This window comes from Amphibalanus amphitrite, unplaced genomic scaffold, assembly GCF_019059575.1.
Source record: "Amphibalanus amphitrite isolate SeventyFive unplaced genomic scaffold, NRLGWU_Aamphi_draft 000040F_arrow, whole genome shotgun sequence".
NCBI lineage: Eukaryota > Metazoa > Arthropoda > Thecostraca > Balanomorpha > Balanidae > Amphibalanus > Amphibalanus amphitrite.
The window spans coordinates 394,869-420,624 of record NW_024881536.1 but is presented as its reverse complement, the minus strand read 5'-3'; the positions used below and the strand labels follow the sequence as shown (position 1 = coordinate 420,624).

General features: G+C 50.2%; 3 protein-coding genes across 10 annotated transcripts in view; 2 read left to right on the top strand and 1 right to left on the bottom strand.

Annotated features, from left to right (window-relative positions):
* LOC122374668 overlaps positions 1 to 5,819 on the top strand; it is a 38,527-nt gene extending 32,708 nt beyond the window's left edge. The window contains exons 3-4 of the mRNA XM_043353557.1: positions 3,402 to 3,521; positions 5,180 to 5,819. Of these exons, the coding sequence (XP_043209492.1) occupies positions 3,402 to 3,521; positions 5,180 to 5,181 (122 nt within the window). The 3' untranslated portion in view covers positions 5,182 to 5,819. The remainder of the gene's footprint in view (positions 1 to 3,401; positions 3,522 to 5,179) is intronic.
* A 1,132-nt stretch (positions 5,820 to 6,951) lies between these two features.
* LOC122375086 (cyclin-dependent-like kinase 5) lies at positions 6,952 to 15,602 on the bottom strand. 8 transcript variants are annotated; one of them, XM_043354270.1, is made up of 8 exons: positions 15,548 to 15,602; positions 14,418 to 14,458; positions 14,107 to 14,195; positions 13,580 to 13,773; positions 12,864 to 12,951; positions 10,210 to 10,381; positions 9,603 to 9,814; positions 6,952 to 7,293 (listed from the first exon to the last, which is right to left on the bottom strand). In XM_043354270.1, exons 2-8 carry the CDS (start codon positions 14,452 to 14,454, stop codon positions 7,195 to 7,197), a joined length of 891 nt encoding a protein of 296 aa, XP_043210205.1. In that variant the 5' UTR covers positions 14,455 to 14,458; positions 15,548 to 15,602; the 3' UTR covers positions 6,952 to 7,194. The 8 variants fall into 8 exon arrangements, with proteins under 8 accessions (XP_043210205.1, XP_043210229.1, XP_043210262.1 ...); XM_043354294.1 differs by lacking the exon at positions 15,548 to 15,602 and adding an exon at positions 15,481 to 15,510; XM_043354327.1 differs by lacking the exon at positions 15,548 to 15,602 and adding an exon at positions 15,489 to 15,501.
* Positions 15,603 to 15,697: 95 nt separating this feature from the next.
* On the top strand, positions 15,698 to 24,008 carry LOC122375082 (eukaryotic translation initiation factor 2 subunit 1-like). Its single transcript, XM_043354256.1, has 7 exons — positions 15,698 to 15,875; positions 16,900 to 17,148; positions 19,974 to 20,202; positions 20,792 to 20,920; positions 21,892 to 21,995; positions 22,370 to 22,485; positions 22,983 to 24,008. The coding sequence occupies exons 2-7, from the start codon at positions 16,911 to 16,913 to the stop codon at positions 23,145 to 23,147; spliced, it is 981 nt and encodes a 326-aa protein (XP_043210191.1). The 5' UTR covers positions 15,698 to 15,875; positions 16,900 to 16,910; the 3' UTR covers positions 23,148 to 24,008.
* Positions 24,009 to 25,756: the final 1,748 nt, after the last annotated feature.

Sequence of the window (25,756 nt, the reverse complement as noted above, 5' to 3'; positions counted from 1 at the left end):
CGCCTGTGTACGGCCATCCAGTTGATGGAGCCTGGTGAAGGCACTACTGGTGAGGTCTGGTGAAACGTATCACTACAAGACTCACCAATTATTTTGCGGCATAAAACACGGGAGCGCGCAATGGACATCAGAGTTCACAGCAGTGGCGCGGGAGCCGGGGGGGGGGGGGGCTAGCGGGGGCTGAGCCCCTCCAACTTTTCGGGCTGGGGGGGGGGGGGCTCGTAATGTATTTGATCCCCCCCCCCCCCCAGCTGGAGAAATCGAAATCGGAAATCTACCAACATAATTTCATAGATTCATACATAGGCGCGGGAACCGGGGGAGGGGGCAGTGGGGGAAGCTTGCTCCCACAGCTCTGGGGCCGTGGGGGCGGTGCCCCACAACTTTTCATGAGGTCAGGAACCGTTGGGGCAGCTTGTCCTCCCCAAATTAGGGGTTGTGGGTCACAAAGGAACAAAGCATGTAAGTGAAAAATCCACCTCTTTCACTGGCTCAGCAACTCATTTGGCAGATTAAAACCTTTATTCCAGGCTGCCAAAACGGTAGTTTCTTTACTCAGCTGAGACGGAATAGGTTCCTGACTTTTTTGCAAATATTTTCTTTTTTTTGTTGAAAAGGCCAAGGTCTAAAAATAAGTGGCCTAAAACCGGTGAGAAAACTAGATTTGGGAGTACCCTAGGTTGATCTACATTATGGTTCAGCTCCCCCCCCCCCCCCCCCCCACCCAGTCTGGAAGAAGTTCCCGCGCCACTGGTTCACATTAGAGTCCTCACCGCGCCCGGTCGACCGCCGCGCCGGCGCGGCGGCTGGCCGGTGGCGTACGCCGGCAATACTTGACCATTGCGGTGGAAGGCGAAACTTTGAAGTCCGGGGGAAGCCCGGGTCGACCGGGCGCTATACGGGCCGGGTCTCAGTTCTGCCAATCTCTTCCTGACCAGGCCTGCATTCGTCATCGGGAAAATCAGGGAGAATTTTCCGGAACTAGCGAGAATCATCGGGGATCACGAACGGTATCGCGATAACGAGACATGCTGAAGATAGGCGCTCAACAACCATTTTCCGACGGAGAATATCCGAGTGACAATATTTTTCCGGATGCCGAATGCACCTCAGGATTTCATGATGCTATGTAATGTCATGAAACGGTCGTGCTTCAACAAACTCAACATTGTCCAGCTGTAACTTTATGCAGACCAGATTGTTTTCAAAATGCCTAGACCGTTTGCAAACGGCCTGGTGTCTGGAAAGTTGTCATACGGCCTAGACGGTTTGCAAACGGCCTGAAATTTAAGGCGGTTTGCATACAGCCTGGAATTTCAGCCCGTATTCAAACGGCCTGACTTTTCAGTCCGTTTGCATACTGACTGGGCTGTCCAGGCCGTTTGCAAACGGCCTGAATCGGGCCAGGCCGTTTGCAAACGGCCTGAGTTTTCATACGGCCTGTAACATATATACTGTCCGAAGTGTGACGTCAGGGGCATTCCACGTCAAATCGAACAAAAATCGGCTGTTTTGCACCTGACCATCAGCGATTTCATTATAAATTTGTGAGCGAGTTCCTGTGTCGCCCCGGACATTACATTGATGTTTTTTGCACATTCTGACCACAGGTCTTCTAAATATAGGGCATCAAATTTTTACAAAATGTTGCATCTTTATATTTTTGAACGACCATAATTTTGGTTGTACTTGTTTGATTTGAATGAAATAAACCTTACTGTTTAGGTAATTTCTTAAGCATTTGTTTAGAATTGCATCGACTTAAATATATGACCTTGAAATTTGCTTAACTCTGTTCTTAAGCACAAAAATTGAAATAGCAAAAAACACGCCACCTTCGATTTGGCTCATTTTCATATATTTTATTGCCTACCATATTCTTAACAACCTGTGAAAAAAATTAGAGTGGGCCATTCATAAGTTTTGAAGAAAATGGCACATATGCAAACGCATGTTAGCACGCGCAGTGGAGGGGGAAGAGTGAATTTCGCCCCACCCCTCCTGTTTTTCGCCAATATCTCATAATATTGATGCGAAATTACTTATGGCTACCTGCCCAGAATTGATTTGCACATCTCATCGTGCAAGCAATAAGAAAATCGGTTCACAACTGTTCTAGTAATAGCGGTGTAAAGTGAACATCCTGTCGCCGCGGCGACGCGGCGACTCGGCAGCCGGCGCCGACCGCTACGCGCCGCCTGAATTGTAGACTGTGCCGGGACGGAACGGAACGATTCCGTCTTTACATCGCGCTCCTTACCGCTGATTACGTTCGATTCGCGTCAAATTTTGTGAGAAGACTAAGAAATGTACAGGCAATCTTATGGTGAAAGAATTCTGAAAATAGGTTGGTAAACAATTGAAATATGAACGTGTAAACACAAAATTGTGACTGCTGCGTTTCCCGCGTCGGCCGATCCCGCCTCAGCCGGCGACATGTCACTCTTAGCAGGACTCTAACTGCCATATTTATTATCGGATTAACTAGAAATTCCCCTTACATACTCAAAAATGTATGTTCTTTCGTATAGTGAAGATCAAAAGACGTGAAGATATCGTTGCGTGATAATGTTTTCGTTGAATTTATTTCATGATGCATTTCCACACGGCTCAAAATTCACCGCAAAATACCGTTTGCCTGAGACACGTTTACAATGGAACGTGAATGCTTGACTACGATGACTATGCATTTCCATTCTCGCAGAGTTTGGGATATCACTAATCAGCAATCATTCATTTCAGAAAGTGTACACAAGCAAGCATGTCTTGACTCTGTCTTTCAAGGTCACGCGCGGTTGCGTGATGTTGATGCATGAAAACGGCGTTTGCCGCGAAAGTTATGAATGGCCCACTCCAATTTTTTCACAGATGGTTAGGAACATTGTGACGGACATAATATGTAAAAATTACTCAAATCGAAGGTGGCGTGTTTTTTTTGCTATTTAAATTTTTCTGTTTTAATTCAAGGTCAAATGCATTTCAAGGTCACTTCAATTTAATTTTATAATTAAAAATCAAAGCCTTATCAATTGCCTACAAGACCCTGTTAATATCATTTTGATACCAGAAAAGGAACCAGAGTTATAAGCATTTAAAAAAAATGATGTGTGGCATTTTTGGCTATATTCGATGGCCTATATCTCGGCGATACGTTATCAAATTTCGAAAATATTACACGTAACTCAGTTTTGAACCATGCCCAGTCTGCCTACAAATTTTCAGAAAAATCGAAGGGGATGACGGATTTCGGTGTTTGATTTGACGTGGAATGCCCCGTCAGCAGTATAACGCCCCTGCGTTCCCTGTCCGCGGTGTGACGTCCCTGTCTGCCTTATCTGTCGTGTGACGCCCTTTGTCCGCCCTGTCTGTAGTATACCCCCCCCCCCCTCCCCCACCAACAGTGAAGCGGCACCTGGGCTCCCTGGTGCGCGCCTACATGATGCCCACGGGTCGCCGCTCGGGCTGGATGGCGCGCTATGGCCGCGATCTGCTGCATCGGCCCGCTGCCGACACATCCCGCTGTGAGTACCGGACTGTTCGAGCGATTTCCGAGCGAAAGAGCCACCCTGAGCGATCCCCAATGACCCAGACTGACCGCGAGCGACCCCTCAGTGACCGCCAGTGAATCAAAAGGCCTCAACTGGCCCTCAGTGAACCCCCAACGACCGTCGGCGACCGCAAGTGACCTCCAGCGACCCTGAAATATTTTAAACGACCCCAAGAAACTCCGAGCGACTATCAGCGCGAGTGACCACGAGCGATCTCCTCCAGTGACCCTGAGTGTCTATGGGTGACCACGAGTGACCGCGAGCGACGAGGGACCTCGAGCGACCCCGTGCGACACTGTGCGACCCAGGACGACCCTGAGCGACCCGGTCTGGCGGCTCCATCGGCCCAGCACCGAGCCGAGATGACGAGTGACGAGAATGGCGTCGGTCGGGAGGATTTTCTTCCATGCTTCGCTTTGCTTAATTCGCGAGTGCGGCAGCTAAATCGTGAAAGTTGTTAAGAACTTGTTCAGAGCCGTAAAAATGGAGCTGAAGAGAGCACGAAGATGCGAGTTAGTTTCTTTGATCTATGAATACTCAGTGGCCCCCATCGGACTTCGTAAAGAGAAGATGTTCCAGAAGTTCGGAAGGTTAAATGGACCATCCATTTGCTATTCAGTCAGCTAAAATAATGCTACGAGCATCTGACGGTTCCTAAACACTGAACTCTTGCTAAAACTGATTATATTTCGCTCGTCATCGTGTTGCTGTTAAATGGTTGTGCTGTAAATATTTGTTTTGTTTGGTCTGCTGCCCGTACTTCTGCAGTACCGTCCTTTTTCAAACATTTAATCATAGATAACATGAATCCGATAACAAAATCCGAATCCGACCGATTCGTGTTATCTATGATTTAATCTATGCATTTTCCTCTTACTGTTGAAAGGAATGGTATCTCACTATTCTGCCTGCATTTTCACGCAGCAAACCTTAATCGTCTTTTTTTCTAATTTTATCCACAAAACGTTCACACCTTAATCGTCTTAATAACAATGTTCTTCTTCCATTCTTGTGATCGTCTCCCTCCTGTTAATTCGGTATGGACGCTCCTCTGTCCGTCTAACTCCCTCAGCGGTTGGGACGCCCCTCTGTCCGTCTAACTCCCTCAGCGGTTGGGACGCCCCTCTGTCCGTCTAACTCCCTCAGCGGTTGGGACGCCCCTCTGTCCGTCTAACTCCCTCAGCGGTTGGGACGCCTCTTTGACCGTCTCCCTCCGTCAGTGGTTGGGACGCCCCTCTGTCCGTCTAACTCCCCCAGCGGTTGGGACGCCCCTCTGTTCGTCTAACTCCCCCAGCGGTTGGGACGCCCCTCTGTCCGTCTAACTCCCTCAGCGGTAGGGACGCCCCTCTCTCCGTCTAACTCCCTCAGCGGTTGGGACGCCCCTCTGTCCGTCTCCCTCAGTCAGCGGTTGGGACGCCTCTTTGACCGTCTCCCTCCGTCAGTGGTTGGGACGCCCCTCTGTCCGTCTAACTCCCCCAGCGGTTGGGACGCCCCTCTGTTCGTCTAACTCCCCCAGCGGTTGGGACGCCCCTCTGACCGTCTCCCTCCCTCAGCGGTAGGGACGCCCCTCTGTCCGTCTAACTCCCTCAGTGGTTGGGACGCGCCCCTCTGAACGCCTCCCTCCGTTACAGAGTCCGTCTCTCCCGCGGCGGCCCGGGACACGGCCGCGTCCGGTGCGGTCACCACAGGTCAACAGCCCGCCTCTCCGGACCCGTGCGTGACGTGACGTGACGGTACCGGCGTCACGATCGGCCGTCACGCCAGCGGCCGCGTCCGGGAGCCGGCCGATCGCGCTAAGTGTCTGTGTTTGGCGAGCTGCGGCGGCGCCCGTGCGTCAGTGCCGCGCGGTCTCCATCATCGTGTCACACTGTTCAGTGTACGCATCAATGTGTGGACCGAGAGGAAACAGGGTATTTACAGACGGACCGGCACCTGACATGGATTGTACTGGCTGTTTTATGTTTTATGTTTTATCCCCATAGCACGCGTTCCATCAGGTGTCAGGGTTACCGCCTACCGGGGCACATCTCGTTTGTTGTGGACAACGCATTCCGCGGCAGTATTCGCCACAATTAATTGGAGTTCAACGCTCGATGCTGCGGCCCGCAGTGTTGAAATCGACGTTAAAATTAGGACGACGATGTAAGGCATAAGAATGTGAATGTCGACCTACGGAGTCAGCCAAAAACCCGTGAGTGGCACGCGTAATATGCTACCGCAGCGAACAAGTGAAGAACGTAATTATGTGCGACAATAAAGTCCAAAGAAACGGCAAGAGCGTGACAGCGATAACAGACAGGACCGATCGGCGAGTGGTCAGGAACTCACGGGGCGGGTTACATGGCACGCATCCGTTTCATGGGTCATGCCGCATTCGTCAGGTGACACACAACGCACGTCTTGGTGTAAGATGGTCGAAAAGTGTAAAAGCGGCGACCCTCGGGGTACCGCGACGTGATATTTGGGACAACAGTAGCATCACCACGACGTGTTTACGGAGCGAGCGAAGCGAGCGGAGTCTTTCCTTAGATTAACGGAAATTTCTGAGTATGAGCGGCCGGCCGGCCGTGGTCACGGTTTTGCGACGCTTATATCTCAGCAACCACTTGACCGATTTACACGCGGTAATTTTTGTAGGGTAGCTTCATTCCTTCTACCAAGTATTGGACTATTCCCGATGCATGTAGGTGACCCCTTATGCACGTGCCACGTGCAAAACGAAGAGGTGTCACTTTTGTAATTGTTGCAATATCTCGGTAACTACTTGGCCGATTGCGCTGAAAGTTGGCATGTAGGTAGGCACCCACTAGGCGATGCATATCCATGTGCCAGAGTTGGGGTGCTGCTGCACGTGCGCACGTGCAGGGGTCGATTCCAGATCTCGAGAACGGCTGGACCGATTGCGCTCAAATTTGGTACACGGTTACGGAGCAGTTAGTAGGGTGCCGTGCACAAGTCAGTTGGGACCCATTTTGCACGTGCGCACGTGCAGGGTGCCGCTTCCAGATCTCGAGAACGGCTGGGCCGATTGTGCTCAAATTCGGCACATCGCTAGAGACCGGTTAGTAGGGTGCCGTGCACAAGTCAGTTGGAGGTACCCCCTCGCAATTTCGCACGTGCAAGGCCCACCCTCTCGCTCGCTCCGTTAGTCGCCCCATAAGGCGCTATGCTGGTACGTACGAGCGCCCGCCGGGAGTGGGCCGCCGTCACGGAGCGGTCCTGTTGGAGTCAGCCCTACCGGTGCCGAACCGGCAGTGGCCGCGGGCGCTCAGTGAGATCTGCGCTGCTCCGACGGATACCCGGTGAGTGTGGGACGACTCCCTCCGCTGAGCGGCAGACCTCAGTCGCCCACACGCGCAGAGCGCCGGACGACCGACCGCCGCGCCGCCCGGAGAGAAATATATCAGTGTCCGGCAAAACGCCTGAGTATGTATTACATGTACAGGATGTCTACAAATATGCGAGCGACATGACACCGGACGCCTGCCGACCGTGGGCAGGGGACGAACATAAAACAGCCAGCGTAATAACGCAATCACATCGGAAATGGGTGCCCCGCGGGGGGCGAATACAGTCATATATGTAGAATTAGCGCGCGGTGTCGGCGACCTGACCTGACCTGGGGGCGGCGCCGACGGGACAGGACTCAGGCCGCCTTCAGGGCCGGGCTGAGATCAGAGAAGAAGACGTGGGCCAGCGCGTCATCGGCGCTGATCCGCAGCGAGGGGTTACAGACCAGCAGCCGCTGTAACGGGTCAGAGGTCGGCGGTCAGGTCATGGGTCCCACACAACAGATAACGCATAGCAGGTCACAGGTCACATACCCACATCAGGCCACTGTCACATACAGAAAGGTCACTGGTAAAAGGTAAATCACAGATCACATGCAGGTCAAGAGTTGCACAGCAGGCCACAGCGGTCGCTAAAAACCAGGCAGTACTTCAGGGCAGACACCATAAAAGGCAGCATAAACTACAGACAATGCCTGGGTCTTTCCAGGCACAGGAGGGCAATATTGTGCGTTGAAAGCACTGGTTTGAGCGCTGCTCACTCTGCCCGAGAGTTGAGACATGGCCGAGGGGCGGGTCAAAGCCCCCAACGATCACTGGGTCAGCGCCCAGCGGGGAGACAGAAAACAGACCGGCCGGCGGCCCTGCCCCGCCCAAAGGTCACACACAGACACACGCGCTAGAAGAAACCCAACTCGAGCGGACCGAGTCTGCGGCCGAGTACAAGCAGCTGCTGAAACTAGGCAAAGTTTGCGCCGACCACTCCCCCGAGACGGGCAAGACACGCCGGCACTAACAGTATACGACACTCCAATTACTTCTGCCGGACCGGCTGCAAAAACTCGTTACCAAAACGTGACAACAATGCCCCACAAAGTGGGTTAAAACAAGAGTAGCTAAAACCAGGGCAGCGGAGTCGATGGATTTTCAGCGACTCCGACTCCGACTCCGACTCCGGCTTTCAAAAACCAGCTCCGACTCCGACTCCGACTCCGGCTAGAATTGTCGACTCCGACCGACTCCAACTCCCGACTCCGACTCCGCAGACCTGACAGGGCTGCGGAGTCGACGGATTTTCGGTGACTCCGACTCCGACTCCGGCTCGGGTTTCTAAAATCGACTCCGACTCCGACTCCGGTCACAACTGTCGACTCCGACCGACTCCGACTTTGACTCAGATTCCGTCTCCGCAGCCCTGGCTAAAACGATGGCAGAGTTACGGCATTTTCGATAGGAATTAGTTCGTTATAGCGTCAACACGTTGATAACTCTTCAGGAAACAGTTATTCACATCCCTCTCCTTTCATCTGTCCCCCATCTCCTGTAACACGGTGGTAGCTGGTCGCACCTCCCCACTGACGGCCACTCCACGGGCGCAGAGCCGCTGACGAGCTGACCCGGTACCCCGTTACGGCAGTGTTGTCGCGTGCTAGAATCCCCCGAGTCATCATCAGGGATTCCGAGAGACCGCTTTTAGCCCACCGCAGTGAAATGGCCCGGCGTCAAAAACAAATGAGGCGGAGCGCTAACGCATCGGGTGCATTTATTTGCAAATTATGAGGAGCAGGAAAATAACACTGTCACCTGCCCAGGAAAGGAGATTTAACGACCACAGACGTTACTTGAGAAAACTACGACACTGGTATGAAAAGCGGAACGTAGAGGTAAGCATGCGTCAAATAAACGCAATGACTATGAGTGATTTGCTTGATTCAAAGGTCTAATGTTAATAGCATGACATAACCACAAAGAAAACAAGATATCTTGTTTTCTTTGTGGGTATGTCATGTTGATGAAGATTTAATAATGGAAACGCGTCCATGCACTATTTGTTCCGTTTTTTCTAAAGGTCTAATATTATTTTAGTATTTTCAACATTATTTTCCATTCTCAATCAACGTTCTTGTCACTGTTATGTCGATCGGTATCAAATGCAAATTAGCCATGCTTTACGGAGTCCTTAAAATGCTGAGTAATATGATAAAAGGCACCAATACAACTAGCGCATGCACTTTGTTCTATCCCTCCAACAAGAGAGCCAAACCTTCCTAAAACCCTCTATGCCTGTAGCCGACCGTCCAGAGAAAGAGCCGCACCCATTTGATTGGAACGAGCGACTTTTATCAAGGCAGGGCGCTTATATTTTCTTACGAGCTTAACTCAAACCTTTTTAATGGAAGAACCGACGAAGTTGATGCAAGCTTAACACAGCTTATTACAAAAGTCCCGGCCTCCTTCGTCCGATGTCGAAATCAGCTTCGTTGGGAGAATTTATAAGTCAAACTTAAAAATTGCCCATATTGATGGAGACATTCCGTATTATTCACCGATTTCAACTGGCTACGGAACTAGCTCACGTAAACCATCTCCGATAGGAATCTCGTAAATAGAATGCCGGATCCCGAGTCCAGATTATCAGCATGGGCAATCCCATGATTTTCCGGCTGAGCTGAGGGGCAGGATATTGCACATATTCAATCACCATTTCCATTACCAACGAGTGTTGTAAGGTCACCCGATTACACCACAGTGCGCTGGTCCGTACCTGGAGCAGGTCGCGCGCCTTGCTGTTCAGCTTGGGCACCACCTGCGAGAGCGGCATGGTGGGCTGGTAGAGCGGGAACGGCTTGTACTCGGGCAGCGCCGTCAGACCCGGCCACGTCTCCTCGGTAGGCGTGCCCAGCAGCTTGAAGATCCGCTTCAGCTGGTCGTCCACGTCCGCGCCCGGGAACAGCGGGCGGCCCGCGTTCGCCAGCTCTGACGGACGGCGAAAGTGATGTCAAACTGATGTCAGTGGCTATTACCAGTGCAATGCAGCGGGCGGCCCGCGTTCGCCAGCTCTGAGGGGTGAAAGTGATGTCATGGTAATGTCATTACTAAGGCCTAAAAACGCGACCAGCCTATGATCACCAGGTATATGGGACCACAGGGATGTCATAATGACAATACAATACAGTAAATAGCAAAAAAGTAACATACTTTATCAGCATATCCCAGCTAATACGCGTTCTCACGAACTCACCGTCATAGCTCCTCACCTCCCATCCGCCCAGCCTAACACATCGCTCCAGAAATCAGTCCTGGCCAGTCAGCGCCACACGCAGCGACCCCTCCCGCCCCAGACAGTACCCCTGGCCAGCGTTCCCGCTCACCGGCGAATATGCAGCCGGCCGACCACATGTCGATGCTGGTCGAGTAGAGTTTGGCTCCGAACAGCACGTCGGGCGGCCGGTACCAGAGCGTCACCACCTCTGCCGAGTAACATTTGACCGGGATGCCGAACGCGCGCGCCAGGCCGAAATCGGCCAGCTTCAGCTCGCCGTTCTGTGCCGAGAGGAGGGGAGGGTGAGCCGGGCTGGGAGCCGGGTGGTGGCCGCAATGCGGAGCGAAAAAGGGGTCTGATATATCAACCACGTTGAGACATATGACATATAAACTGAACGAACCGACTATCGGAGCAACACAACTGGCAACGGGTCAAGCACTGGCCAGTTCCGTAAACTCTCCCCCCCCCCATCCCCCTCTCCTAAATTGAGCTATTAGGAGCGGTCCTTTATTACCTAGTTCTGTATAGTGGCACCACTATCTTTTTCATTACGTAACGCAATGAAAACAACACATCAAATATACGAACCAAATCAAGTTCACAAATTTTCGTACTTAGGTGACGTCAGAATGAGTTCCGACATGTAAATGCGGATACAACATAAATAACTGCCGAAAAAGGCACTCAGATAGTGTTCAGATTCTCATTTTCCGCGAATGCCAGCCATTTATATTCCATTGGCCCCACTAAATCAGCCAAAATCCCAATCAGCCGATCCTCCTCCGCTAATATCGGCTCCTCCGGGATACACACACTACACAGGTGTCCGACGCGCTACTCGCATATTCATGAGCCGAACGCCGCCGGTCCGAAATGAGCCGGTTGTGTGTAAACAGCAGATGTGTCGTCTAATAGACCGCACCGAGCCCTCAGCTGGGGCTGGCGGGCCGGGCTGGGACCTCAGAGACCCACGGCCAGCCGCGGAGGGGCCGAGGGCGTCCGCCCGGGCCAGAGGCGGCGTTTTCCATCGGTACCGTGTCACGGCGACAAAGAGATCGATCTCAGAGGGCGGGCACGATCAGTGAGCAATTGCCGGACCGCAACTGCTGCCGACAGCAGAACAGGGAGTCGAGAGGTGGGGGAGAGGAAGATGGGAGAGAGTAGAGAGGGAGAGAGAGAGAGAGAGAGAGAGAGAGAGAGAGAGTAGCGAGTAGCGAGTAGCGAGTAGCGAGTAGCGAGTAGCGAGTAGCGAGTAGAGAGTAGAGAGTAACGAGTAGAGAGTAGAGAGTAGAGAGTAGAGAGTAGAGAGGGAGAGAGGGAGAGAGAGAGAGAGAGAGAGAGAGAGAGAGAGAGAGAGAGAGAGAGAGAGAGAGAGAGAGAGAGAGAGAGAGAGAGAGAGAGAGAGAGAGAGAGAGAGAGAGAGAGAGAGAGAGAGAGAGAGAGAGAGAGAGAGAGAGAGAGAGAGAGAGAGAGAGAGAGAGAGAGAGAGAGAGAGAGAGAGAGAGAGAGTACCAAAGCAATGATGGAGAACGAATAAATATAGGTCTTATCAGTGGTATCTATATAAAGATTCCGTGAAGCAGCCGGCAGTCTCCGTAATTCAGCAACACAACTTTTTTCTCGGACGGGATGCAGCAGCTAGACTCGGTGAAAGAGCTGGATTTGGGGCCGCGGAACAAACAGGAGCTCCATCACCGGGGCCACAGCGGAAGTTTATTCTTCATACACAGAGAGACAGCGCTCGTCAAAGCCGGCGTTACGGGCACGCAGGTAATAAGGCTCGTTCACCATGCCCCCGTCGGAGAGCCAAACGAGTAAACGGTAATTAAGCAGCTGCCGGTTTCAAGCTAAAAAAACATTCCCGATCCCTGGTCTTGTTTTGATGAGCAGCAAAAACGCCGCAAAGAATGGATAACACCATTATGCGATGGAGTTAATCATCTTTAAAGTCCAACATCAAGCGAACTGAGGAGCTCGTCGCAAGCCGGGCAATTTCGAAATTCCTTGGGTCAAAGCTAGTCTGATGTATGCCTCCCGTTCTCGAGTTTCCACCGAGCGAACAGACTGATTGAAAACTTCGCTGCCCGCGGTCTCATCAAACTGTCGTTGCTGACAGAAATAGATGGCTCCAACCGAGATAACTTACTAATAGTTTCCAGGAAGTGAAGCTCCCAGAAAGTTGCCCCGAACTAGGCGTAGCATTATCCTTTTTTCCAAACTTACTAAAAAGGATGGACGATAATACTATGAACGTCAATTACCAATCAAATGGAGATGAAGCGCGGTAGTCTAACATATATAGCTTAGCTTATATGCCTAATATATGACGAATGGCTATTCTGAGTAACATCGCGACATCTAATGTAGAGTAAAAATGGCCATGGACATAAAACGGTTTGTGTGAAGAATATCTGGCGCAGTGAACATTTCCTTTCTGGCATAGTTCAATTTCGGACCGGTTGGAGCCAGTTCCTTCAGCACCATCTGGTGGGGACGCACCATTTCAGCGCCATCTGAGAGATGGGTTGCATCAGCCAAATGGTGGGACATACGGAGAGATGGAGAGAGGGAGGGAGGGAGATGGAGAGAGAGAGAGAGAGAGAGAGAGAGAGAGAGAGAGAGAGAGAGAGAGAGAGAGAGAGAGAGAGAGAGAGAGAGAGAGAGAGAGAGAGAGAGAGAGAGACGTGCGAATCGTGGCGACTGGGTGCTGATAAAAAGAGCCGACAAGACAGTACCCAGGGATCTGGCGGGCTACTTTACCTTATTGATGAGCAGATTCTGGGGTTTTAGGTCGCGATGGAGGACCTTTTTACTGTGGCAAAACGCCAGGCCTCGGAGCAGCTGAAACCTGCCGAGAGGTCAGAGGTCGATGTCAGATATCGACATCAACTCAAGTCAGCGGAGTAAAAGAGGAAGAGTGAGGAATGTAAAACCAAGGAAACGGCAGCAAATAAAATCCTACATCGTCATATGCCCGAACCCAATGCTTGTGATTTATAAAACGATTGAAGCAGGTTATGGATCACCTATACCACCCCCGTTCTATAAGCCGTAACGCGTTGTGTGCACACTGCACAGTGCAAGGGCAGAGGGCTAATAGCTACAAGTCCGGCGTTTCTTACTGAAGAATCGTGTCGCAGCGCTTCGCAACAAAAACTGTCCATTGAACACCCTTAGTGAGACATAGGCCGGCCGACTCATAGAAACCTTACTGTTAGCAATCCATGGCGAGGTGAAAAAAGACTGCTATAATGCCCAGTGATCCAATGAGACTGGCTGTTTTCAGCGGCAGTTGATCCTTAGATACGCGGACCATTCAGCACATGAATACGCTCCACACAGGCCGGCCTCCCACGGGTATCCTCGTGGCGGCAGGGAGGCGACAAAAACATCCAGCGACTCGACTACTGTTCTGACCGTGGAAAACAACAGCACCGCCCCAGCAGCGACAGCCCATGGAAACAGTCAGTACTCACATGAACGACTTGACGATGTTCGGGTCTATCTCGCCATTGAGCGAATCAAAGTACTTCTTCAGGTCTTGGTCGCAGTGCTCGAACACGATCGTCAGCTTTTTATCGCTGTGAAGAACATCGTGAAGCCGCACGATGTTTTTGTGTTTGAGCTCCTTGAGCAGGCAGATCTCACGGAGAGCCGACGATGGAACACCCTGCGATAGAAACGCAAAAGATCGCTGTCACTGCGATGGCACACCCTGATATTGAAAGGCAAAGGATCGCTGTCACTGAGATGGCACACCCTGATATAGAAAGGCAAAGGATCAGTGTCACTGCGATGGCACGCCCTACGATAGAAACAGTCGTGGTCAGCGTTACTGCGATGCCAAGACCTGCGACAGGAAAAGACAGTCAGGATCATTATAATATCCAGCCCTACAAAAAAGAGGGACCAGCTAGGACCAATCCCTATTATTGCAGATCCTAATTCCGCCTAGAGCGCCAGTCGCTGCCCGCGTGTTCGTGAATCGGGCCACCGCACCTACCTCATCGTCGTCGTCCAGGCGTACCCGCTTCAGCGCGACAATCTCGTGAGTGTCGCGGTTCTTGGCCTTGAACACTGTGCCATAAGTACCTGAAAGTTAGAAAGGTGGTCAGTGCTTCAAACGACATTGAATCAGCAATCAGTACTTTCCAACCCAATTCATTCAAAGCAACCACAAGCAATGGCGAACTAGGGAGCACTTCATTTATTGCACTGGATGATGAAATCAAAGCAAAATTAAATTTGGATCAAACAAAACAAGCGACAGTCAACATATACAGTCATGGAGCAGCATTTACTTTTGATACTCACCTTCACCAATTTTATCCAATTTTTCATATTTCTGCATTGCTCTGTAACATTAAGGTGTAACATTAGCATAACACTAAGGTAATGCTGGCATAGCACACAACACTGAAGGATTTGACACAGCTGTGGACCAATGAGGAGTGTGGTGAATAATATAATATGTTCAATAGAATAATATTCAAAATTTCATATTTTGGGCCCTTTTGCACCTTATTTTTTGCATTTAAAATTAGATCTATCATCTATCAATAAAGTTCCAGCCTGATGGGATTTTTAAAGCAAAACAAATAGGTACGTTCAACCTCTTAAAGTTATTGAGTGAAATCAGATAACTATCTGATGTGAACTGGTATTTGCAGTATTTCCATAACAAACTATGTAAAACCACCAAGTGTTAGATTGTTTCAAGGGGTTATGCTCTTTTCATTCTTAACAAAACCATTTCACAGCAAGGATGTTGACTTGGACTGGCAGGAGTTAGGGAAAGTCATTGCTCTATGCAGCCACCCTGGGCCTCATAAGCTGCCAGGGGTGAAGCCATCACGATTCGCATGAACCCCTGGACTGCCCAGCCAGACCCCTCACCATCACCGGCGTAACCCCACTGCTCGATGGGCCTGGCTTGAGCTACCCACATCAGTTTGAGTTGGTGAATGACTGACCAGTCCAGATCGGGGGTTTAAAGCGTGGGGAAGGGTTACACAGTGCTGAGGATGGAAAATGATGGAAAGATGTGATAGGTATCCATCAAAAGTTATTTTATCACAATTAGAACAGCAGACAACAAAAATATCAAATGGCTAATAACAGCAACACTGGAAAAATAAAGACAATGAATAAAAAGTATTCCACATCCAATGGAAGGACGAGAGGATGTAATAGCCGCTTTTAGTGGATTTCCTTAATACACGTCTGAGTCTGAGTCTGAGTCTGGAACAAATATTAGAGTATATAGACCACCATATATGTCAATTAACTATATCAAATAATTCAATTTTAGCCACACAAAAAATGTCATAAATTCGTTGGAAATTGAAAATAAGGCTAAAAGATTTGCTTTGCCTACAATTTTACAGATCCCAATCACCAAAGCAACAAATGTTCGAAAGCTCAAAACATCAATATCAGCTCACCAGGACAATCAAATGAGCGCCAATAAGAGCATTGATTTGTGAAGTTTCCGAAATCCCATTGGTCCCCTTGAAAGAGAAGTGGCTCGTGTTGACAGTTATTTGAACATAAAAGCACCGGATTCGCTGCTGGACAGCGTTTTTGACGCTTTTGCGGCATTTGTTTGCATGCTGCCCGGCGCATATCGTCATCCTTTTCGTGTCCGGTCACGGTGGCTGTAGGATCTCGTGCCGTGCATATGTTCCGCTTCGAAATTATTTCGAAAACCACCTAAGGACGGATTACAATTAGTACAATTGTTAGTTTTCTTAGAGAACAACTGTCTACAAGGTAAAGTTTGGGACTAAGGTTGTGTATGTCGATGATAAAGTTGCCGTAAAAAATCAGATGTTGGCAGATGGTGTTCATGGATCGTGGTTAAAAGATATTCATATCATGAATTCATTTGTAAATTGTGCTGCAGTCTGTCCCAAGTGACCTCTGATTAGTACTGCTGTTCATGTACTTGTGCTCCGGAGTCCGGACAATGTTGGAAATAAGACCCTTTGCTGGTCCCCTTCGGTTTCAAAAGATTGTTGAGATGTGTGTAACATCTCAACAACATTGCATAGTGCATGTCAATCTTTGTGATGGTGGGAACTGGCAAGGAAAGTGGAAGAATAAAGGGGGTGATTTGACTTGCAAGTCACGAGTGCAGTCTCTGTGTTTAAGTTGCTTTGATCACAATTCACAGCCCTAGCTTGATTTTCTAATCCTCTTTCCCTTGGTATTTTATGATCACTTGTTCCTATGTTTTTTGTATATTTTTAATTTATTTTTTAGCTTATTATAAAAAAAAAATCCTAAAATTAGTGAAGTGCTGATATATTATCATAGGGTAGGTAAGCTATTCCTTTAAAGGTTAAAAGAAATGGTATTGAGACCTAAATTGAGCATTGTTGCAATGTCCTTGTCATTTCACACTGAATTAGGGTTAATAGATAATAGGCATGTAGTGCACTGTGCTGGTGCAGGTAATCTTGTGATGAAATAAATGGAATCAAAGCTAAGAAAATCAGGTTAAATACATACTCACACAGCATCAACTGATGTTTTTTTTGCTGAGATTCATCATGGTTCTGTGTTCAAAAGTTCCCATCTTCTTGCACTTCAGAACTCATTGGAAGGGTTTTTGTCTAATCATGAAGTAGAGTGCCTACAGCATATTTCAGTATCTCAGTGTTTGTTTTAAATCAGTGTAGTTACACTTCTCTGTGTCTGTTATTTATCATCTCTCTTTGCCTTTGATTGCAAACAAGTCGAAACATTTGTCTCATGCACGAAGCTGACTGAAATGTTTCTGTTTACATTGCAGTCGCCGCCATCATGCCGCTGTCGTGCCGATTTTATTCGCAAAAGTTCCCCGAGATAGACGACGTGGTGATGGTGACGGTGCGTCAAATCGCCGAGATGGGCGCCTACGTGCGCCTGCTCGAGTACAACGACATCGAGGGCATGATCCTGCTGTCGGAGCTCTCGCGGCGACGCATCCGATCCATCAACAAACTCATCAGGGTCGGCAAGACAGAGCCCGTCGTCGTCATGAGGGTCGACAAGGACAAGGGTGAGTGGAAACCGCTGGCTGCGCGGCGGGAGTCGAGCGCTTTGCTTTGTCTAATTTCGTTGTTATTTTTCAAGTAAACCCCACTTCTAATTATTCCATTGATTTCTGATGAGCGCGGATAATAGTACAGTAGTAGATTGTGTAGATATCGTTTCTTTTTTTGTCGTTTCGCGGTGTTTTACTTTTCGGACCACGGTATGTACGTATCTTCCAGCCCTCTCATCTCGCATTAATTGTGCCTTGAATACACGTATCAAAAACAAGAGGGTCCTTGCTGATCAATATACCTACATCCGACACTCGATGTAACCTCATTAGTTCACACTTCTTTGTAATAAATGTGGCTTAAAAATATGTCAATAAATAACGGAAAAGCAAGCGAAACAGGGTGCAGTGTTTGCCGTGGCGCCGGTCCTAGAGTCGTACGGGATAGAAATGAATGAAGGGAGATGCGTGTATGAAATGAAAGGATTTGGGTTTTGGTATAAAAAGGGAAAGCAAAGAGCAATAGAAGAGTTGGGATCAGTAAGCTCCAGGGTTGTGCTTGACTCATGAGTCGAGTCAGAAATTTGACTCAACTCTGACTCAAATGAGTCAGATTTGAGTCGAGTCGGATAAATTGTTGAGCTGTTGAGTTGAGTCAGAGTTGAGTCGGACAAAAATATTAAGGCGTTGAGTTGAGTCAGAGTTGAGTCAGTAAAATAACTTTTGACATTGAGTTGAGTCAAACATTTAGGAACATGAGTCAGCTGACTCAACTTTCCAGAAACAAGCTTTTCATCCCCCCCCCGCTTAACAACTTCGCCCTGGTCCTGCTGCCGGACTTTTTCACCCCCCCCCCCCCCCCGCTCAACAGCTTTTTTATCTGAGTCAATTTTGAGTCAACTCACTTGACACAACAAAAAATTTGAGTCAAGTTTGAGTCGACTCATATTTTCATTGAGCCGCTTGAGTCATGAGTTGAGTCAAGGGAAAAAATCAGCTCCTTGTTTGAGTCAGAGTTGAGTCAAGGGAAAAAATCAGCTCCTTGTTTGAGTCAGAGTTGAGTCAGGGCTTTCTGAGGTTGAATGATGAGTCGAGTCGGCAAATTTTTTTGAGTCGAGCACAACCCTGGTAAGCTCGAAACATTGCCGGAGTAGTACCGATGGCAAATCTGCTCGTCTCTTTTCCTGCATTAGCTTGTTTCCAATCTATATTTGCTTGGAACACTCATGCCGTTCTCTGGGTTTTGTACCTAGTGTTGCATTACCGATTCACTGGTGATAGGCAGAAGCTCAGTCATTTGCTGAAATGGAATCGGAACTGTAACATATCAGCCATTTCCTTGACGATTGACACTTGATGCGTATCGGTGTCGGTCGAATCAGCCGTGGAATCCTCATCACGGGACCTGGCCCGATCGTTAGCCGGGAGACCCGAGAGCGGCTGCCGCATTAGGAGTAGCTCGTCACGAGGCCCGTGACCGGCGCCCTGTCCCCCCCCCCCCCCACGCCCGTTGGAACTGGCGGTCATAGTTCAGCGGCGCCGCGCGGGCCCACTACCGGGTTCTCGGGTTACATCGGAGCCTCGGCGACAGGCACGTGTGGCCGGGCTGGCTCATGTGACAAACAGGGCTGCCCTGGGGCTCAGGAGTCACTTCAACGTTTTGTTCGACTCAGGAGGGCGTGGCGAACAATGGTCGAAAGTCGAAACGAACTGTATGTAGATTTTTTTCATCGTAAGCGTCAGTCACTGATACAACAGTTTCCTGTAATGTATCGATGTTACGAACTGTTGTTGGTGTTTTGTTAGTTTTTTTTTTTTTGCAAATATTGCTTTGATTGTTCCGGAACCAATGTTGGAACTGTCGTTTTCGGTCCTGATCCCGGATAATAAAATCAGTCCGGAGAACCGGCCAGCGTTTACAACAGCCAACAGGAAAATCAAATGTTTGGCCTGCTAAATGTAATAGCCGATAAACTGTGTTCCTCTCGATGCTCTTTCTGCATATTTTAGGTGTAATAATAACAGTTTTTATCACAAAGACTGGGAAATTTAGAAGATTTCAGGTGCCGGGGATTATAAATTTGTAGAGCAGATCAAAATCTTTTGAACCCGACGGGGACCAGCAAAGGGTTTTATTTCCAACATTGTCCGGAGCACAAGGCGAACATATCCCGAACCTGCACAAGTTATTGTTTTATATTTGTGAGATCCCGCTCCTCAGTCAACAGCGAGCTGTTCTCTTTTTGTTTTGGCTTGCAGTTTCCACCGTCATAACTTGAAGGTGCTCCCTGAAAATGATCCGCGTTTTATTTCGAAGAACATATTAAGATTCTGCTGATGCTGTCCTCAAGCCGATTTTCATATTTTTATCTTGATTTTCATGCCACCCCTTGCCCATTTAATTGTTATTTCAAATCGGAGTTTTGTTATATTTTACCAGTGGCCTGGGACCGATGCCTTTTAGGCATTCAGTGTTCTATTTTAGCGGCTAAATTTTGTCGTTCGCGTTGTCAGTAGCGCGTCACGTAGCGCGTTGTCAGTACCTTGTGTTTAAATTTGGCGTTTGCCCGTGCGGCACCCTCGGTTCGCCATGGAGGCGTCGCTGCAGGATGACGTGCAGGCGCTGCTGACCTACTCAGCCGTCACCTTCTTCGTGATGCTATTCACCGCCATCACCATCATGGCCTTCTTCACCGTACTGCGGCTGCTCTGGAAGGCCTGGAAACTCATCACATCGCTCTAGCTGAAATATCCACTCCCACCGTTATCCCAATCACCCCTCCCTCCGAGCTGGATAAGTCCGGGCCGCCATGTTGTTACGCGCACCGTCCCGTCGGCAGGCTACATCGACCTGTCCAAGCGGCGTGTCTCGCCCGAGGGCATCGAGGAGTGCACAGAGAAGTACTCCAAGGCCAAGGCGGTGCAGTCGATCCTGCGGCATGTGGCAGAGCTGCTCGGCTACGAGACCAACGAACAGTTCGAGGAGCTCTACCGGAAGACCGCCTGGCACTTCGAGGAGAAGAGCAAGAAACAGGGCTCGGCGTACGATGTCTTCAAACAGGCCGTCAAGTGAGTCATCCTGTCGAAATGCCCTCATGCAGCGTTAACTAAACTGATGTGAACCTAATACGATCAGAATTTTGATGACGTTGGCAATATGTTCATTATCGCTTCTTCTATAAAAAGCCTTAAACATGTTTTTTGCTGTAATAAGGTTTTAAATTTTTATCTCTGCTTACATTTCGTTCATATTTAGATCCTATTTGTTATTTGAGTCCTATACAACTGCACTTACCTACAAGTCCATTGCACTTTTACTCTACCATCCTATCATAGAGCGTCTTACCTTAATAAACATCATTGTTTGAAATTGCACACGTGCCGTGAATCTGTCGGCTCATGTGGCGGTCATTGCGCTGACTGTGCGGAGTGTTCCGCTCGCTCACCCCCTTTGGCTGACCTGCCTGGTATATGCCTGGTACCCGCTGACCTGCCGCCAGTGAGCCGTCGCTGCTGGACGAGTGACCTGCCCCTGCACCCCACCCCTCTCCATTACCTGACCCGCTGACCTGCCGCCAGTGAGCCGTCGCTGCTGGACGAGTGACCTGCCCCTGCACCCCACCCCTCTCCATTACCTGACCCGCTGACCTGCTGCCAGTGAGCCGTCGCTGCTGGACGAGTGCGGTCTGGACGAAAAGACCAAGGAAATGCTGCTGCTCAACATCCAGCGAAAGCTGACGCTGGCCTCCGTGAAAATCCGCGCCGACATCGAGGTCGCCTGCTACGGGTGAGGGGCCGCGCGGCTGACGGACGAAGGGGGGGAAGATGGTTGACGGTGGGGTTGACGGTGGTATGACAGCCATGGAGTGGTAGGTCGGTAAGGGGCAGCTGAGGAGCAATTACTCTAACCATTTGCTCGCTTGGCGTCATAGTGTTTCTTGGTAACGAAATTATGTTAGGAGGGTTACGAGAGTTATGGGCTTGGTTGGCTGCCTGAGATGATAGATATAAATCTAACCTTCTAACAGGAGATAGTACCTACGGTATGTTTTTGAACATCTCTGTCAGTTATTTGCATAACACATTGCACCGACATTGAGCGTCTAGACTCGCGACAGGCTTCGCTGATCAAGGCAGCGCTGGGTCTGCCGCGTTCTGCGCACCATACGGCTCTTTTGATTGCTGCTGGGGTGCCTCGCATCGGTGAGGTGCTGCGAGGCGATGCCCTTCGCGCATTCCGTAATGCTTTCCGCGCTGACCACCGTCTTCGCCAAGCCTACGTCACTGGACTGGCCAGACTTGCTACGTACCCCGAGCAGTTGGATGGGTCGTTTATTGGCCACGTATATAATCTGTGTGGTGGGAATTTCGGCGCTATCATGCACATCGCTGCTGGGTACGTCGATCACGACATAGTCCGGGCACCACTCCAAGAAAGCGGTCTTATAGACAGTTTGAAGATGGTTTTGGCAAGCAACTGTCAGGCCTCGCGGCGCCTGTTAAGACTACTAACCTCCTGAGTGCTGATTAACTGTGTGTGTGGGTGGGGGGGGGGGGTATGTATCTTTTTGTCGCATGACGATGCTGAATAAATAATAATAATAATAATAATAATAATAATAATAATAATAATAATAATAATAATAATAATAATAACGTAACTTTGTGGATGCCTTCACCAGCGATTTATCTGACAGCGGTATGTGTGTGGATGTGTTCGCCCACGCCTGACCGCACCGTTTATATGTGTGCCGCCAGGTACGAGGGTATTGACGCCGTCAAGGAGGCGCTGCGGGCCGGCCTAGCCTGCTCCACCAAAGATATGCAGATCAAGATTAACCTGATTGCGCCTCCCCTCTATGGTAAGACCTCTCTGTGGACGTATCATTAGTGTGAGAGCCTGATGCCCCGAGAGGCTCCGAATAATGTCATCAGCTCTGTCCTCCTGGTTGGGATCCGGAGTCAGGATCGTCTGGAATCCGATATGACCGCGTACTCTCAGATCTAACAGGTAATAGTACTGCATCGCTTCTAATATTTTTTTTTATATGCGTTAGAACCAGTTAGGTATGGCGCAAGCATAGTTGAATTGCACTTAAAAGAGCTGATAGTTTTCCAAATTACCAGTTGCATTGTTACCCGGTTTCCCTTTTTTATGTGCTGCGTTTATGTGCTATCGGCATCTGACTAGGCCTGTCTGTTACGCACTGTGACACGCGTCGTCCGGTGTCGGCAGTTATGACTACGAATACGCCCGAGAAGCAGGACGGCCTGAAAACGCTGGAGGCCGCCTGCGACGCCATCCGGGAAAGCATCAAAGCGCAGGGCGGCAAGTTCGAGATAAAAATGGCGGTAAGTTGAGCTCACTGTTCCCAAATGCGATTTCTGTGGGTTATTCAGGGATGAAGTCACCGCCGCAGGGGATCAGTATTTTGTCGGCACACGAAGGAAGCGAAGAGGGTTGTGTCTGTTAGCGGCGTAAATTATTTCATTTTCGATATCAGTGTCTTCACCAACAAGCTCGCAACATACTCAATACGAATGACACTTTTACGATTACTATGTTATTTGTCTGACTTTCGCCCCTTCTCGTCTCCGTAAACCTTGTTCTTTTCCTTTATTTCATACGAACCTTGCAGCATTGGGACCTTGCAGAACTTGAATTTGTTCGGGTGCTCGTTTGTCTTTATGCCGTTTCCCCGACCCTGGTCGTACTCGGTCTGTCCTGTGTCTGTGAATGGTGTCCTCTTTGAGTGTCTGAGTATCCCCTCCGAATTCCTTCTGTCTGTGAGTTTTCCCTGTAAGTGTCCCCTCCGCGTGTCTGAGTGCCGTGTGTCTCGGTGCCGCAGCCCAAGATCGTCACGGACGTGGACGAGGCGGACCTGCAGAAGCAAATGGACACGGCCGAGGCCGAGACGCGACAGGTGGCCGGCGACGACTCCGAGAGCGGCTCCGGCTCCGGCTCCGACTCCGACGGCGAGGGCGACGGCGACGAGGACAAGGCCGAGGAGTGACCCGCCCAGCGGCCGGCCCGGGGCGCGCAGGACGCACTGGCCCCGTGAACGTGTGAGCGATGAGACCGCGGCAGTGCTGAGCAGGGCCGGCCTCCCTATACCGAACTCTGATCTGCCTCTGGAGTCCTTTCCGCTGCCGCTGTCAGCTCCCCGGGCTGTGGCCAGGCGCGACTCAGCTGCCGCCGCCCGGCCCCTCACTGCAGCTCCTGCGGCCCGGCGCCCCGGCGGACGGACGGACGGGCGGGCGGAGCGGCCGACTGGTGGTGGGACCGCACTGTCGGACCGGCCGGGCGCGCGCGGCCGTTCGCCAGACTCCTGACACGTTCCAGGGTCCGAATGCTTTTATATTTTGGAGTTGCCAAGGAGCGCCGACCGGTTGTGAGGGCGTGGCGCGCTCTGACGTGACGTGACGTGATGAAATAGATGTCCACCGTGACGCCGGGTTTGCGCAGAGTGGCGTGGCGTGAGGGTGAAGGGCGACGGTGAGGTGTCCTCCGATGGCGGTCGGCCTTTGGGCTCGTGATGGATTGAATATTTTCCATGAGCGATGTCGTTCAATATTCTGCTCGTCTGTTTAGGGAAATTGAATTTCGAACCAAACTGTCCTCATCTCGGTGAAGTTTTATTTACGGTCACGTCAAGCAGTTTCATATTCCGTCACTTCCTTGGATGTGAGCGAACACTGATTGGGTGTCGCTTCATGACAACCTTAGTGTTTTGGAATGCACACAGTCATAGCTGACACACATGGTTTGGTTTCCGGGCCTCGATTTGTTTTGAAATTGTGGCCATTGGCCATTACCTCTCAGGTTGGCGCTGCACTCTGTTGTGGTTCAAATCAAAATGATTGCCGTTTCTCTACCTGTTATCAGTTATTGACTTCGAAAGATGGATATGATCACACCATAGAAAAGAAGGGGATGCTTTCTGGCACTCGTTAACCCGCGCTTGGGCTGTGCGTTTTTCTCCCACTACCAATTTGAATTATCTCGGTATGTGAACTTCTTTTCTTCCCTTCCCAAGTATTGTGTATTCACAACCCAGAAGATAACCCAGTCAAAATCACGCGTCAATGAGGGCTTCTTTCGATCTCCATGCTGAAACGATTTGTTTGCAAAATCGTTTGGTCATTGCCGCACAAACCAATGCTCGAGTCTATGGCTCGAGGTCATACCCCTATCTTAGAAAATCGTGTCTCGCCCCACCCGGCTCGTACTCAAAAGTAAATATCCAAGGTATCTCCATGCATGTGGCATTCGCCTGCTCACTTTATGACGGGAAACTGTCGATCCTATCCCCCATTAAATTAGCTCATCGGGCGAAAAGCACTCGACATACCGCATGACGTGTATTGATTTGTGCAGCATCGGCAACACACATTCGCAACTGTGGCAGAACTGTTCGGGCAAAGAGTGGCTCCCCGTACAAGATATCTACATACTAGTACTTTTACATATCCATAGAGGCACGATACCTCCGCAGGTTTATACCTATACAAAAGGCAGTAGCACACACAATATAAGTAAACGCTCAACATTTATTTCAAGGGATGAACCACGGACGCGAACGATGAAATGAAAGCACACTTAGCAATAGCGGGGGCACAACAGGAGTGTCGGGCTCGGGAGGGGCAGTGTTCGGCAGCGGGGACGCCCCCCCCCCCCCCCAGCCCCCTCTCCTAATCAGGGATAAGATCCCAGGGTCCTGCCATACTTCTAACGGGCTATTTCGAGACGATCATGGGCTCTTGGCTTCAAGTTGAAACCGCAGTATCACAGGGAAAGTATTTGATGGTTCTAGCCCAGGCTTGGACTCTGGTAACGTTTTATCCTCGGAGGTAAAAAGAATAACGTTCAAAGCATACGTGGTTATGCAAATAACATGTTCCCATAATTTCTGAGGAAATTTCAATAAAGTGTAGCATCGCTAGTGCATCTCATGCGAGCCCGCCCTCTCGAATGGTGGGCCAACTCGTACTGGCCTCTCCCGTTCGCATCTCACGACGCCACCTGGGCTGTGCCTCGCACGGCACGGCGCCACCTGGCCCGCTTCACGCCCACACGGCTCAGGCCCGGGTGATCTACGCCCGGGTGGCCTACGCCCGGCTGACCTACGCCCGAATTGCCTACTCCATCGAATGTCTACGCCCGGGTGACCTACGCCCGGCTGACCTACGCCCGAATCGCCTACTCCATCGAATGTCTACGCCCGGGTGACCTACGCCCGGCTGACCTACGCCCGAATCGCCTACTCCATCGAATGTCTACGCCCGGGTGACCTACGCCCGGCTAACCTACGCCCGAATCGCCTACTCCATCGAATGTCTACGCCCGGCTGACCTACGCCCGGCTGACCTACGCCCGAATCGCCTACTTCATCGAATGTCTACGCCCGGCTGACCTACGCCCGAATCGCCTACTCCATCGAATGTCTACGCCCGGCTGACCTACGCCCGGCTGACCTACGCCCGAATCGCCTACTCCATCGAATGTCTACGCCCGGCTGACCTACGCCCGAATCGCCTACTCCATCGAATGTCTACTGCTCCCCTCCTGTCCGATTAACGAGTGAAGATTTCGCATACCAAAGTGACCCTTCCGGGGGAACCG

What these genes read in the sequence shown, in the direction of transcription:
- LOC122375086 (XM_043354270.1), bottom strand. Translation starts at nt 14,454, where the DNA reads ATGCAGAAATATGAAAAATTGGATAAAATTGGTGAAG. An exon ending in AACATCGTCAAGTCGTTCAT is followed by an intron (nt 12,952 to 13,579) that starts GTGAGTACTGAC and finishes ACCTCTCGGCAG; the next exon opens with GTTTCAGCTGCTCCGAGGCC. An exon ending in AGAATCTGCTCATCAATAAG is followed by an intron (nt 10,382 to 12,863) that starts GTAAAGTAGCCC and finishes CTCTCGGCACAG; the next exon opens with AACGGCGAGCTGAAGCTGGC.
- LOC122375082 (XM_043354256.1), top strand. Translation starts at nt 16,911, where the DNA reads ATGCCGCTGTCGTGCCGATTTTATTCGCAAAAGTTCCCCGAGATAGAC. An exon ending in GAGGGTCGACAAGGACAAGG is followed by an intron (nt 17,149 to 19,973) that starts GTGAGTGGAAAC and finishes TCCCGTCGGCAG; the next exon opens with GCTACATCGACCTGTCCAAG. An exon ending in GTCTTCAAACAGGCCGTCAA is followed by an intron (nt 20,203 to 20,791) that starts GTGAGTCATCCT and finishes ACCTGCTGCCAG; the next exon opens with TGAGCCGTCGCTGCTGGACG.